The sequence below is a fragment of the Danio rerio genome, chromosome 9, assembly GCF_052040795.2.
Source record: "Danio rerio strain M-AB ecotype USA chromosome 9, GRCz13ab, whole genome shotgun sequence".
NCBI classification, from domain to species: domain Eukaryota; kingdom Metazoa; phylum Chordata; class Actinopteri; order Cypriniformes; family Danionidae; genus Danio; species Danio rerio.
This window is the reverse complement of record NC_141029.1, coordinates 18,605,275-18,620,030: the sequence shown is the minus strand read 5'-3', so window position 1 is coordinate 18,620,030 and position 14,756 is coordinate 18,605,275. Positions and strand designations below refer to the sequence as shown.

General features: G+C 34.3%; 1 protein-coding gene across 1 annotated transcript; it reads left to right on the top strand.

Moving 5' to 3' along the window:
- Nucleotides 1-849: 849 nt before the first annotated feature.
- On the top strand, nt 850-13,294 carry stx19 (syntaxin 19). Its single transcript, XM_087267671.1, has 2 exons — nt 850-1,063; nt 9,056-13,294. The coding sequence occupies exon 2, from the start codon at nt 9,156-9,158 to the stop codon at nt 10,044-10,046; it is 891 nt and encodes a 296-aa protein (XP_087123797.1). The 5' UTR covers nt 850-1,063; nt 9,056-9,155; the 3' UTR covers nt 10,047-13,294.
- Nucleotides 13,295-14,756: the final 1,462 nt, after the last annotated feature.

The following is a 14,756-nucleotide window of genomic DNA, read 5'->3' as shown; positions in this document are numbered from 1 at the left end:
TTTTGACCTTAAAGACGAAATAAAACAAATAAGACTTTCTTAAAAACAAAACAAAACTAAACAAACAAACAAAAAAATTATTATTAGAAATACTAATAATATTTATTATGGGGGGGGGGGTGCCCTTTTAATATTTATTTGTGCATGATGTATTTTACAATTAGTTTGATATTGTAATTATCATTATTTTAGTGGTGATTCTTGTTACATTCTAATAATACAATTTGGTTTTAATGATTAAAAAATAAATAACATAAATAAAAATAATGACCCTATTCTGCAGTCACAATCTTCAGTAAAGACAGAGGCTTATTTACTGTATATAATCCACACACTGCTCTTTGCTCCATTTAAGTCTGAACCCAAAACAGTAATATGAGTCATTCTGTTGACCCATTCACCGCCCATTTGGAAAAACAGCTTAACCTATATGTATTCATAACTATAGTGTTTTTATGTTTTAAAACATCCTTTTACACATTCACATTTTGTATGACTGTTTTTGCTATCATGCAACACTTTAAAACTAGGTTAAGGAAATACAAAATAAGAGATTGAGAACAGGCACACTTCAAAGCTTTGTCAACAGTCTTTTTAAGATGCTTCCTGGTCCCCATTGTTGTCTGATATACAATAGAGGATGCTGAGAGGCAATGTTTGCTGCACTGCATGTGTTCTTTCAATTCCTTTCTAAATAATGAAACCGCATCACTTCTGCCTACCAAACTTCGCCCTCCATTGGTCAAACAAGACTTCTAACTGTGACTGGGGAGGTGTGGTTTCAACTGGCTTGACCAGATTTCCCTGGAGTCTCTCTGTGTGTGTCCGTGTGTTTTGTTTTGTTTTTTCATAGGCATAACTGACACCATTGGAGCAGAGGGAACACTCGCACTAGGACATACTTGTGTCTCTGAGAGCCGAAAACGATGAAATCCAAGGACTTACTGAATTATCAGGTCCAGCTTAGATCTTACTAATCCATGGCCGAGGAAAGGCTTGAGTAAAATTCCTGGCAATATAATGAAGCCACATTCAGCACTCAATGGATTAAAGGCAATAAGAGGTAATTTTGTTCATTTTTATGTTTCTTGTTAGTTTATCAGTTTCTGAAGAAACGTAATGTATACACATAATCTAGATTTTCAAGAAGCTGCTATGGAATAGGGAATTCAGCATTATATCTAATTATATTTTATATATACAGTTGAAGTCAGAATTATTAGCTCCTGAATTATTTTTTTTCACAATTTCTGTTTAACAGAAAGAAGACACATTTTAACACATTTCTAAACAAGTTTTAAGGGGTCACGAAACACCAAAACACATTTTTTGAGCTGTTGACAGTCGTATATGTGTCCCACACTGCTAAAAATACTATTAGGACACATATATTTCCCTATTAATAACGCTATTAATTACTCATTTCTAATAACTGATTTATATTATCTTTGCCATAATGACAGTAAGTAATATTTTACTAAAATTTTTAAACATACTTCTACACAGTTTAAAGTGACATTTAAAAGCTTAACTAGGTTAATTAGGTTAACTATTAGCCTAGGTTATGACCAGGTTAATTGGGTTAATTTGGCAGGTTAGGATAATTAGGCAAGTTATTGTATAACAATGGTTTGTTCTGTAAATTATTGAAAATTGTAAATAATATTTTACAAAATATTTTTTAAGATACTTCTATACAGTTTAAAGTGACATTTAAAAGCTTAACTAATTAGGTTAACAGGTTAGGGTAATTAGGCAAGTTGTTGTATAACGATGGTTTATTCTGAAAAAAATAAAATAAAGGGGCTGATAATTTTGACCTTAAAATGTTGTTGGAAAAATAAAAAAATTAGAAATAATTAACAATTAAGACTTTCTCCAGAAGAAAAAATATTATTAGGCATACTGTGAAAATTTCCTTGCTCTGAGAAAAAAAAAATTCAAAGGGGGCTAATAATTGTGTCTTTAACTGTATATATACTGTAAAGAATGCTGAGTTACATCACAATTCCTTCATGTTATTTCAACACAAATAAATTAAGTTGACCTAATCATTTTAACAAATGATTAACAAGTTGTTCCCTCAAAAAACTTAAAAATTGTGTTTGAACAAGCAGGAAAAGTCTTTAAGCGTTTTAGAAAAAGAGGTATCTGAATCTGAAATGGTGTTTTTATAAATACTTTGAATTACAATTCCATTATTTTTAAAATTGATGTCTGCAAAGTTGTTTCAAACAATTTAAACAAACATATTTAATGTAATAATGTTTAACTTAATTTGTTTGTTTAAATTCAGCCCCAATAATTGCAAATTTAATAATAAAAAACTTTTGTAAATCCAAGGACTCATCTTTGAATCATTTGTCCTGTGTATGAAGAGTTCAGATTCAAAAAACCTCTAAGTGGCATCTGAAATTTTCTTTTAATATTATCATTTTTTCAGGCTCATATGTCTTGATTCGGAAGTTTCACTTTTATGGCAAATAATAGGTTATTTTCATCACTTTTAACATGAAATAACTGAACATAAACATGGGAGGCTGAGAAATGCTCATTGTTGATGAAACTTCAAGATGGCACTTGCATCTGAACTCTTCATATATATTATAATGTACATACATTATAACAAAATAAAAACAGCAGACACGAATAACATAAAAACACTGTATAATAAAATTGTAAATTGTAAACAATATTTTAAAATTGTAGTATAGAAATAACATTTGCTTAAATGTAAATTGCAAAGTACAAATGGTTTACCAATACATTTTATTATTATTCAAGTAGGATATAATTGCATCTTTATATGTAATTTCATAATTACTACTGTTATATTTGAAAATTTTTTTGGTCAAAGTGCAAATATGCTGTACACACAAATATATATTTTTTTGCTTGTTCAAACTACTTATTTAAAAAGAGCTGAAAAAGAACACAATTCTTGAGATTTCATTGGGACAACTTAACACTTTTAATAAGTTTATGTGGCTTAAACATAAAAATATTAGGTTAACTTAATGGATTTGTGTGGGACAACATGAATAAATTGTGTGGAACCTTGCATTTTTTCACAGTGTGGCTTTATTTGTAGTATAACTCACATGCCATTTATTTCAATGTATTTTTATTTAAACCATGTCTCAGGACCTACAGTATATGTGTTTACTTTTCATACTTGTCTTTTATCGGGAGATAACTGTAAAAATGGTTAATAGCTTCGAGACTTTAATGTACAACTATAAACTTGCCTGCAAAATTTTATAAAACTATATACTGAATTAAGGTAGAGGTGGCACGGTGGCTTAGTGGCAAGTACTCTAGCCTCACGGCAAGAAGTTTGGTGGTTTGAGTCCTGGCTGGGCCAGTTGGCGTTTCTGTGTGGAGTTTGCATGTTCTCCACTTGGTTTCCTCTGGGTTCTCCAGTTTCCCCATAAAACAAACACATGCGCTGTAGTGGAATTTAATAAATAGTGTTTGTGTGTAAATCCAGAGTGTATTGGTGTTTTCCAGTACTGGGTTGCGGATTGGAGGGCATCCACTGTGCAAAACATATGCTGGAATAGTTGGTAGTTCATTCTGCTGTGGGGACCTCTGAAATAGACACTAAGCTGAAGGAAAGTGAATAAATGCAGCTAGTTTTAATATTTTGTTTGTTTGTTAATTGCTGCATTAGCAGTTTATGGCTATTTCATGGCAAGATCAATACAATAAACAAGATATTACATAATAATAATTACAACAGCTTTATAGATCAAAAAGAAACAATACGCTTGTTAAGTGTGATGTCACGCGAAGCGGCTTTCGGGTCCAAGCGCTCTATTCAACTGAATGAGGAGTCTCATGAAATGGTAATAATAAACGTTAACAAATCGATTTAATGCTTTCGAAAATCACAATCACAATATATATGTCCATGCCTAATATCCGATGCCCAGAAAGTGATTCATTTTTTATAAATTGCTAAATTTTTGGTATTTGTTATGCAGCAAGCTCAGAGATTGTTGTGTACACTATGATTTTATATGAAATTAACTTTAATGTGTGATAGGAATAAAACGTGATCATAAACAAATGATTTCTCCACTCAAATGAATGGCGGCTTGAACCCGGAAACAGTATACATACGTCACAAACACGTCACCACTTAACAAGCGGATACAAAATACACTTTGAATTTTACAATTAAAAAATTAAATATGATTTTTAAGAAGTTTGCTCAGTGTACCCTTACTTAGTAGTCTTTAATTGTTTACATTCGCAGTATTTATTATAATGGTCAATATTGTTTGTATAGTATATATACAAAGTTAGGAACGCACGTGACCTGAGGATTATTAACTTTTTAAAACTTGTTATTTAATAAAACATTTATAACAAATCCAGAGAGTCATTCTAATCACGTGTATGAAAGTATTTTGGCTGTCCCAAAAATCATAATGATAATGGAAAAAGCTGGTGTGGGACCTAAATGTTTCTTAGGTAATTAATTAAACATGTTTTCTGTCACTGTTTGTTTAGCCTGCATTAATGCATTCAGCGTAAAGCTACACAATTAAACGTTAAGATTCAAACCTGCACATTATGAGTGATAAATGATGATGATTTGCATATGTTTATTAATCCTTCAACACTATTTTTAGTTAGTTACAAACAATTAAATAACACAGAAGTGCTGGGATAAGTTTATAGTTCAGATATAAACACTGATGTTTGTGGTAAAGATTAAAATACCGTTTAATGGAACTTGATGCTGGTGAATGTTGTAGCAATTACATTGCGTAGTCAATGGGTGGTGACAAACAACCATGAAAATTGTGTCACTGAATAAGTTTTCAAAAATGATCCATCTATAATTAAGCATGAAGTTTTATGTGTGAATTGTTGAATCATTAATTGAAAATAAATATGATATGTGGTACAAGATGTTCTAAATATCTATATTTAGAATGATCAACAACAGAACGAAGATCATTTTTCATAATGAATATTTTCATTTTTTTAGTTGGTTCTTTCTTGATTTTTTTATTTTATTTAAAAAAATGACAGGTTTCAAGTTATGTTTGTTAAAACCAATGTTTTTGCAGTAATATTTTTGTTTAAATGGAAAGCAATAGACATTTTTTCTTCCTTTTTTGCCGGTCCGAAAAATTATTTTTTAATGAGTTAAAAACCGTAGTGTGATCTGAACCGTGAGATTTGTGATCTGTTACACACACACACACACACACACACACACACACACACATATATATATATATATATATATATATATATATATATATATATATATATATATATATATATATATATATATATAACTTAAATAACAGGACTTCTTTAAACTGATCAAATCAGAGTGAATAAGGAATAGATGAAACTTAATGTTATGAAAAAATACAGTACTGAGGGCTGGAATTAGAGAATGTTGTGCAATGTATTTATAGGTTGTGAACAGTAGAAAAGGAGTGTGACTTCCTTGAATGTCCTTCAGAAAACAAAGGCCACTCTTATATTCATAAGCTTCTCCCTAAGGAGCTTGGGTGGGCTGTTCTCACACACGCATGCAACAGCAGTCCTTCCTGTTCGAAAATCCCTTCAGTAACTGGAGAGCCAGTGATTTGGGAGCTCTATTTTACTTTACTTGTACTCACCTCAGACAAAGTTCATTGGCATTGTGCTCACTTTCCAAAACCACAGTCCGGGCAGCTCGAGGAAACAGCAGCAGCCCTGCATCTTACTTTTCACACAAGGAAGCGGGTCGGCGAGCTGTTTCAAAAAGGGAATTGTACTGTATCATGTTCTGTAGAGTGTCAGAACAGACTTTATAAATGACTGTGATCATGATGAATGTGCAGCGGTGATATGTGGAGTGGGAAAAGTGCACAGGTTTTGAGCGGAGGCCTTCCTTTAATCCTTCCTGGCGCTGAAGGCAGAATGTGTGGAAAAGCATCTGACAAAAATGTGACCTTTTACTTACAGCAAATAGAGTCTGTTTTCTATAACTTATTTCCAAGGATGTCTATGATTTTGCTGGAAAAGACCTAAGTGTTGGTGTTATTAACTACAATTGATTAAAAATATGAAATCTTTATTTTTATGCTTCTAATCTGCTTAATTTTTGTATAGGTTCTCTGATATACATATACAGTAGGGGAAACATGTACTCAACACGTAACCATTTTTCTCAAAAACATATTTCTAAAAGTGCTGTTGACTTGAAATTTCTCTAGATGTTGGTAACAACCAAAGAAAACCATATATGCAAAGATGAATTATAAATAGTTAAAAATTTAAGTTATGCATAATAAAATAAAAAAATAAAACCCTTGACTTCTATTTAAAGTAAATGGTGAGGAAATGTTCATTGTTGGGTAAGCTATAGCTAACAAAGCAGTAAAACAGTAGAGATTTTAACATAATTACAAAAAGAAAAATTGATGACAGGCCACTGAATTTTTTAGAAAAATATTTACTATTGTTTAAATTTTATTAAATAAATTTTAATTCAACTCATAGTCAATATTCCTATTATTTTACTACACTGTTCAGATGTAGCAGCATATTTCAAGACATTTTTCTGGTTTACTGTGTGTCTCTAAACAGCTCATGTGTAGATCAGGGGTTTTCAAACTGGGGGCCGCCAGATGGCGCTAGGGGGGCCGCAAAAATTTTTTAGATGAGGGGTAATCAATGGGCCCACATGGATGAATTTTGTGTCCCGCATCATTCTGAAGGTTAATATCTTTTTTTTAATAATTTGAGCTCAAAAGTACTGCAAAAATTAAGCTTTATGCTTATGTCATTTAAATGCAGTTGACACTTTCGTGACACAGAAAAAGAAGCGCAGCGCCCGCCTCTGTGCACGGGGACTTTTATTGAATAAGCGCTTCTGGTCGGGCGCTTCCTGTGATTTTTGGCGCTTGTCTGCTGCACCTGACGGCGTTTACCTTTCACTTACGCTCTCCTCTTTTACGCTAAACAACTAAATGAATGTTCAGGTCTATTTAACTGACTATATTTCAGTTAAAATACTTGATCAATAAGAACATTATCGGTGGCTGAAAGCACTTCCCTGTTTATGGCTGCCGTTCCTAAGTAACCGATCAGCTGGGTGCTGCGGAGTGCGCGCCTCTCTGCGCAGGCTTCACTTATAGGGAACAAATAGCATTTTAAAGACACGGCACAACATTGCACCTCGTCCACAGTGCGACAGGCTTTACACTTTGCATTGTACAAATATCAGACGGTCCTCTTTGCAGCATGGCAAACAATCATATTAAAATTGTAAAGCAAAAAGTGCTGCAGTACAATGAGTGGAGCTGTCATCACATCAGCGAGTTCTTAGAGTTTCACTCCTGTTACACTAATGACAGCTGGATGAGCTCTGCAGTGGACCTCTTACTCACATTGGTTCATAACTGGATGATTTAAAAAAAACTAAATTGTATACACCCTGAGTAAAACCACTATAGCCTATAAAAATTATAATGTATCTGTTTTTGTTATGTTATAGGGCTAATTCATTATTAAATATTAAAATGTATTAGTGCTCTGTATTTAATGGAGCTCAACATATCTGATCAAATTTTAATACTCTCAATATAAATGCCTTTTTTTAAGATGTTCCACTTTTTCCCATATTTATTTGTGTAACTAATTTAAATGTAATTTGAATACCCTCTTTATATTAAAAGAACTTGAATCCCCAATTCTAGATTGCATTTAGGAAATTATTTTTTATCAGTGTAAGTCAGGATTGTCGACCTGAGTAAATTATGATGTGCACAAAAAAAAAGGAATAAAAATAAACAAAACACACTGAACCACTACAGCCTCCATTGTAGTATTGCTAGTTTCAACAGTACAGTTAACTGTTAACAGGCTGATGAATGACAAAACTCTTTAAAACTTTAAAGCTTTAAATCTTTAGTTACATTTAGACTCTCAGCTGTAAGGGTAAATACAGAAAAGTCTAGCTGTGCATAGGCAAAAAAAAAACATAAAAATGGCATAAAAAACTGTTTAAAGTGACGTCTCGTTCACAAAATATGTCTTGATGGAATCCAGCGAGAGCAGACCACAATGAACACTGCGCATGAAGATTTGATCAATAGATTGAAGCACTGAAACCATGTCAACTCAACTAACATCTTACAAAAATTAGTCCAGATAATGAATAATATAAATTTATTGAATAATATATAATAATATAAATTTATTGAATAATACAATTAAAAGAAAATTAAGTACAGTTGTTAATTTGAGGGGGTGGCGTCATTTTTATTTTTTGGGGGTCCCCAAAAGAATCCGCCCTACACAAAGGGGCCCTCAGCTAAAAAAAGCTTGAAAACCCCTGGTGTAGATAATTTTGTGTCTTTTTTTAGATGTGATTTGATGTGACAGTCATAGACTGCGAATTGCCTGTAATAGTTCAGCCTAGTAATATCGAGCTTTTTTCGCTTGTCCAAACTACTTATTTAAAAAAAGATGAAACAACACAATTCTAGAGATTTCATTGGGACAACTTAATTTTTATGTTCAATCCACATGAATGTGTTAAAAGTGTTAAGTTAACTTAATTTGTGTTGAGACAACATAAATGAATTGTGTGGAACCCTGCGTTTTTACAGTGTGTAGTGAGATCAGGAATTGCCTGGAATTACTTTACCTTAACAAATAATTGTACACCTTGTATGAAGCATTAAGCAACCTTGTAGTACCTCAAGTCAATGAATATTTTCAATTAAATTCAAGTTTATAAGTATAGAGCTTTTCACAAAAACTAATGTTTCAAAGTAGCTTTACAAAAGGTGCCCATTATTACATTACAATCAAAATCAGAAAAGAGAAGGTTATTAGTTACTATAACATTATTAGTTACCAATAACATAATAACTAATTAACTAATTATTAATTACATCATCAGTTAAGTTATTATATGTAAACATAGTTAACCTGCAGTTATATAGTACATAAATGGTATCTATGTGTAGTTGTTCAATGAAGTATGATGTTTATGTGACAATTATCTAAATTCTCTGTCTTCTATTTACAGGTTATGAAAAGAAAAGGAACATTTTACACACAGACAACACTCAAATCTAAAATCAAGTTTTCACCTGATCCACATCAGGTGCACATCATATTGTGCAGTCATGAAGGACCGCATGGAGGAGCTGCGTCAGCAGATGAAGGCTAGCGAGAAGCTAGTGGACAGCAAACCCTTCAATAAGGAAGAAGACGAGGACATGGACCCGTCCTCACTGATAGGCCTGCAGGCTGTGATCTTCGAGGCAGAGCCTGTCCTGGAAATCTTTCTAAAGGACGCTCAGGGCATTCGTGACAGCATAGAGGAGCTGAACTCTGAAGTCAGTAAGTTTAACGAGCAGCAGAAGAACTTTGTGGCCACCATGAGGCGCCTCAGCATCATGAAAAAGGAGAGTAACATGACTCGAGACATCAAGCTGTTGGCTGAGAGTCTGCATAAAAGGTTAGATGCTCTTTCCAAGCAGGCTAAGCAAACCGAGGCCGAGCTGGGCCCAAACGCCACCACATCCCGTATCCAGAAGATCCAGCACGCAGCTCTCTTCCTCCAATTCCATCAAGTAATGCGTCAACACAATGACGCAATCTTAAGCAAGCAGGAAAAATGCAAGCAGTTTATCATCCGACAGCTTGAGGTATCAGGACGCGAAGTGTCTGAAGAGGAGGTGGACAACATGATAGAGCAAGGAAAGTGGGAGATCTTCAACGAGAACATCATAGTAGATGCTAAGATCACTCGAACCCAGCTCTCGGAGATCGAGCAACGCCATAAAGAGCTTCTAAATCTGGAAAGCAACATGAAGGACCTGAGAGATCTCTTTCTAGATGTGTTCATGCTGGTGGAAGAGCAAGGTCACCAGATTCAGAACATACAAGCCAATGTGGAAAAGACGCAAGATTATGTGTCGGTCACGAAGGAGAAGTTCAAAAGAGCTGCGAGATATAAGAAGAACAACCCGCTTAGAAGACTGTGCTGTTGTTGCTGTCCTTGGTTTAGATAGCAGAGCAAGGCTGGCAGGATAAAATGTGGGAAAGCTTGTTATTTACTGCATTCCCAAGGGAAGAACTGATGGCCGAATACACTACATGAAGACATTGACCTCTGTCTGACGAAGATAAAGAGCAAGGGCACAAAGCACTTTTAAAAACATTGAAACAGGAAGGCGTAACAGTTGGGTGTTGACATGCAATACAAGTAGTCATATGAAGATTTTCTAAGAGATTGGAACGTTTTGTTACATCACAAATGTTATATAAGATCTAATGAAGGGTAAATTAAACAGAAAATTCATCCTAAAATGATCACTTATTCAGTCTCAAATGGTTTCAGACCTTTATAAGTTTCTTTATTAACACTACAGAAGATATTTTGAAGCTGAAAACCTGTAACCATTGACTTTCATAGTCAAAACTAAAACTATGGAAGTAAATGGTTAAAGCTTCCCAAAATGTTTCAAAATATATTCTTTTGTGCTTAACAGAAAAAAAGAAACTGGTTTGAAACAAATAAATGGGCCGGTAAATGATGCCAGGATTTTTTTTTTTTGGGTGAACTATCCTTATAATTTGGATTTTATTATTGTAAAAAAGGCATGCTTTTTAAAGTTGCCATTTATTTAACTGATTTTTTAAATGTATTTCAGTATTATTTGAATCAGTCAACTTGAATAGCTTGTGTGTTTAGATTAAATATTTGAGCTAAATATCAAATATCTAAAGACAAAGGATGATGAATCTGTGTCCAATAATATTCAAGCTATACAGAAAGACTCCTGGAAGTTCTTCTAAAGCACAATTTATACTTGATACTTCTTTAAGTTTGCTTTGGTGTGCTTGAACATAATGGTATCAGCAAAGAGATGTTGTTGACCTTGGCCCTAAACCAAATGACACACTTCATGTGTGAATATATGGAACGTGATCGGGGACAAAAGTCTTCAAACAATTTGTGTAATTTGATTGTGTCAACAAGCATATTTTGGGTGTGTTAAGATAATAGTTCCCACAAAAATAAGTAAGTTGTTACAAACCTGAATGATCTCTCAACATAATATATATATTTTTCTCCCCAAATTCTGTTTAACAGAGAGAAGATTTTATTCAACACATTTCTTTTACTTTTAATAACTTTTAATCTTTAATAACTGATTTATTTTGTCTTTGTCTAGATATTTGACTAATATTTGACTAGATATTTTTAAGACACTTCTATAGAGCTAAAAGTGACATTAAAAGGCTTAAAAAGGTTAATTAGGTTACCTAGGCAGGTCAGGGTAATTAGGCAAGTTATTGTATAATGATGGTTTGTTCTGTAGACAGTCAAAAAAAATGCTTAAAGGGGCTAATAATTTTCACCTTAAAATGGTTTTTAAAAAATTAAAAACTGCTTTTATTCTACAAATAAGACTTTCTCTAGAAGAAAAAAATATTATTAGACATACTGTAAACATTTGCTTGCTCTGTTAAACATAATTTGGCAAATATTTAAAAAGGAAAAAAAAATTCCAAGGGGCCTAATAATTCTAACTTCAACTATATATATTCGTTTGAAAGAAAAAACTCATATAGATAGAGGATGTCTTGAGGGTGAGTAAATTGTGGGTTAATTTTGTTGAACTATTCCTGTAAGAGTAATTGATTCAAGAGTGGTGATGAAATGCTTATTAGCACATATTCATTCCAGTATGCCATTATGATGTCCTTCACCAATAAGCAAGGCATCTGAGGTTTCTAGAGTACTGCATATCCTGATGTACCTGGCTTTATCCTAAAGCTTAGCTTAGTTGACTTGGTGCACAAAGACACCTTGGAATTCTAACTTTGGAACACCTCCATGTAATCATCTTTGTCCAGCTTTTGGACACAAAGAGTTGTCTTGTCCAAATACCCACACTTACGGTTTGGCTACCTACATGTGGTAGGAAGTGTGCCAGTCTGTTCCATGTGTTTCAAGGTGCAGTATCCTAATGGGTATTAAACCCTTAATGGATACTAAAATCTCGAATATCGCTTCAGAGGGTATTTGAGGCTAAGCATATCCATTTTGGAACTACCCAGCAGGCACAGGACCTCAACATGACGTCACATTGACGATATACCCCAATGTCATGGGACATTGCTTTTTGTTTGGAAATGAAAATCGGGTTGACGTCAGATGTCCATTGTTGTACAGACGTTACATTTTGGTTACTTTCCAACACAATCTAAAATCAACAAAATATCAACGTCAATTCATGTTGTTATTGGACGTTAAAATAACATTGTTCTTGGACACTGGTGACCTAAATCTAACCTAATATTAAGGTCTTATAATGTTGTGTCTGCTGGGTGATTCTGGAAGTACCAGACTTGACTGTGACCGTTAATTAACTGTTGTGTACATTTTGAAGCTGCTGTAAATCACATGATGAGACAAATTAAAAGGGCATCTTTCATAGAAAATCAACTTTTGGAAGCTGTTTGGACATACCTGTGTAGTATATTATGTACGCAGCCATATTAGAGTAGTATAGACACATCAGTTCCCTTTTTTATAAATATTCTAATAGTTAATTATGTTCCAAATCCCAAATGTGACGTTGCAATGTGGTTTTTCCTGGCCACCGAATTGATTGACAGACACATGTCTGTCATTATGTCTTGCTATTAATGCAGATTATCATGTCCACAAGATAGGATTTGCAAAGAAACTGTGATTAAAAGATCTGTTCTAACTATATCTGATCAGCTGCACCACAAGAAGTCTTACAAGTTTATAATATTGCATGTTTTTAATGAAGAAAAGGCAGAAAAATTGCTATGCAATTCATAACCACTTCAATCACCACAGCTGTGTAGTGTCAGTACAATTATAAACAAAAAGCTTCAACTACACAAATGAGTCCTAATCTGAATAATGGATCCAGAAAATGGATCTCCATACAACAGCATATATTGACTTTATTGTCACGAGTAGATATGCAATTGCAGTGCAAAGTTAAATGTGTGTACATGCATGTACAGCAAACCGTATGGCCAGTCCTAAGCACTTGGAACAACACTTCAATATAGCGGCCCTTCAGAGGGTATCCCATTTGGAACGCACTGTATATCTTTAGATAATTGAACACACCTGAACCAGCTAATCAAGGTCTTTAGCTTCAAATTCTAAACTTGTGTTATAGCTTAAATCTGCTGGACGGTGTCCTTGCAGAAGCAGGTTTGAAACTTTTGCCATAATGTTTGCATTAAATTTTTTTTCACTCATTTATTCATTTTCGTTTCGGCTTAGTTCATTTATTAATCAGGGGTCACCACAGCGGAATGTACCGCCAGCTCATCCAGCATATGTTTTACATTGTGAATGCCCTTTCAGCTGCAACTCAGCACTGGGAAACACCCATACACTTTCATTCACACACATACACTATGGACGATTTAGCTTACCCAATTCACCTATAGCGCATGTCTTTGGACTTGTGGGGGAGCACCCAGAGGAAAACACATGCCAACACCGGGAGAACATGCAGACTCACACAGAAATGAAAACTGACCCAACTGAAAATAAATGTGCACTTGGTATTACATTTCAATTTCAAACTAACAGTTAGACTGCCACTTGTTAACACGCACAGTTAAGATGTCAAGGTTTATTTAGTATGCATGCAAAGTTTGACTGTGTTGAGGTTGCAATTTTTATTTAAGACAAGATAATCGCTGATTTTAACTTGATTTAGTAATTATAAATACAAATAAAATGTAATGTACAAGTAATCTGATAATTGCTCATCTTTAATACTCTATTGCTTCATTACTCTAGAGCTGATTACGAAACTGGTTGGTCTCATGATAAGGTAAATGATGATGATGACACTGAGTCAACAGAGCAGGTATCAACTGTAAACACTATTTCTAGGATCTGGGTGTGTCTGTTTGCACACGAAAATGTGTTGCACAGAAATTGTAGGTGGAAATATTAATAGAGAATGCAACAGAATGTGACTGTTTACAGATAACAGAAAATATAAAAATGATGTTTTGGTGTAGGGTGACACGAGGGCGCAGTGGTTAACACATTCATTTCACAGCAAGAAGGTCATTGGTTTGAGTCCTGGCTGGGCCAGTTGCCACTTTTGTGTGGAGTTTGCATATTCTCCCCGGGTTGGCGTGGGTTTCCTCCAGTTGCTCCGGTTTCCCCCACAGGCCAAAGACATGCGCTGTAGGTGGATTGGGTAAGCTAAATTGGTTGTTTGAATGAGAATGTTCACTGTATGAATGTGAGTGTGTATGGGTGTTTCCCAGCGGTGGGTTGTGGCCGGAAGGGCATCGGCTGTGTAAAACATATACTGGATAAGTTGGCGGTTCATTCCACTGTGGCAACCCCTAATAAATAAAGGGATTAAGCCAGGGGTGCCCAAACACGGTCCTGGAGGGCTAGTGTCCTGCATTTTTTAGTTCTAACCCCAATTAAACACACCTGAACCAGCTAATCAAGCTATTTCCAAGTACTGTAAAAAATTGCTGTTAAAAAACGGTCAGATTCTACGGTAAAATAATGTTTTTTCACTAAAACAGTAATATTCTGTTAAAACAGTGCATTCAGTAACATTTTTGTTTTCAATATAGTAACCAACTGCAGAAAACTGTAAGCTAACAAAGTTCAGATTCGACATTTTGAAGTCTGTGTTTAAAATCACACTTTGTGCCCTTGTTCACTATTCCATACACTAGTT

Excerpts from the sequence above, each read along its gene's own strand:
- stx19 (XM_087267671.1), top strand. The coding sequence starts at position 9,156 with ATGAAGGACCGCATGGAGGAGCTGCGTCAGCAGATGAAGGCTAGCGAG.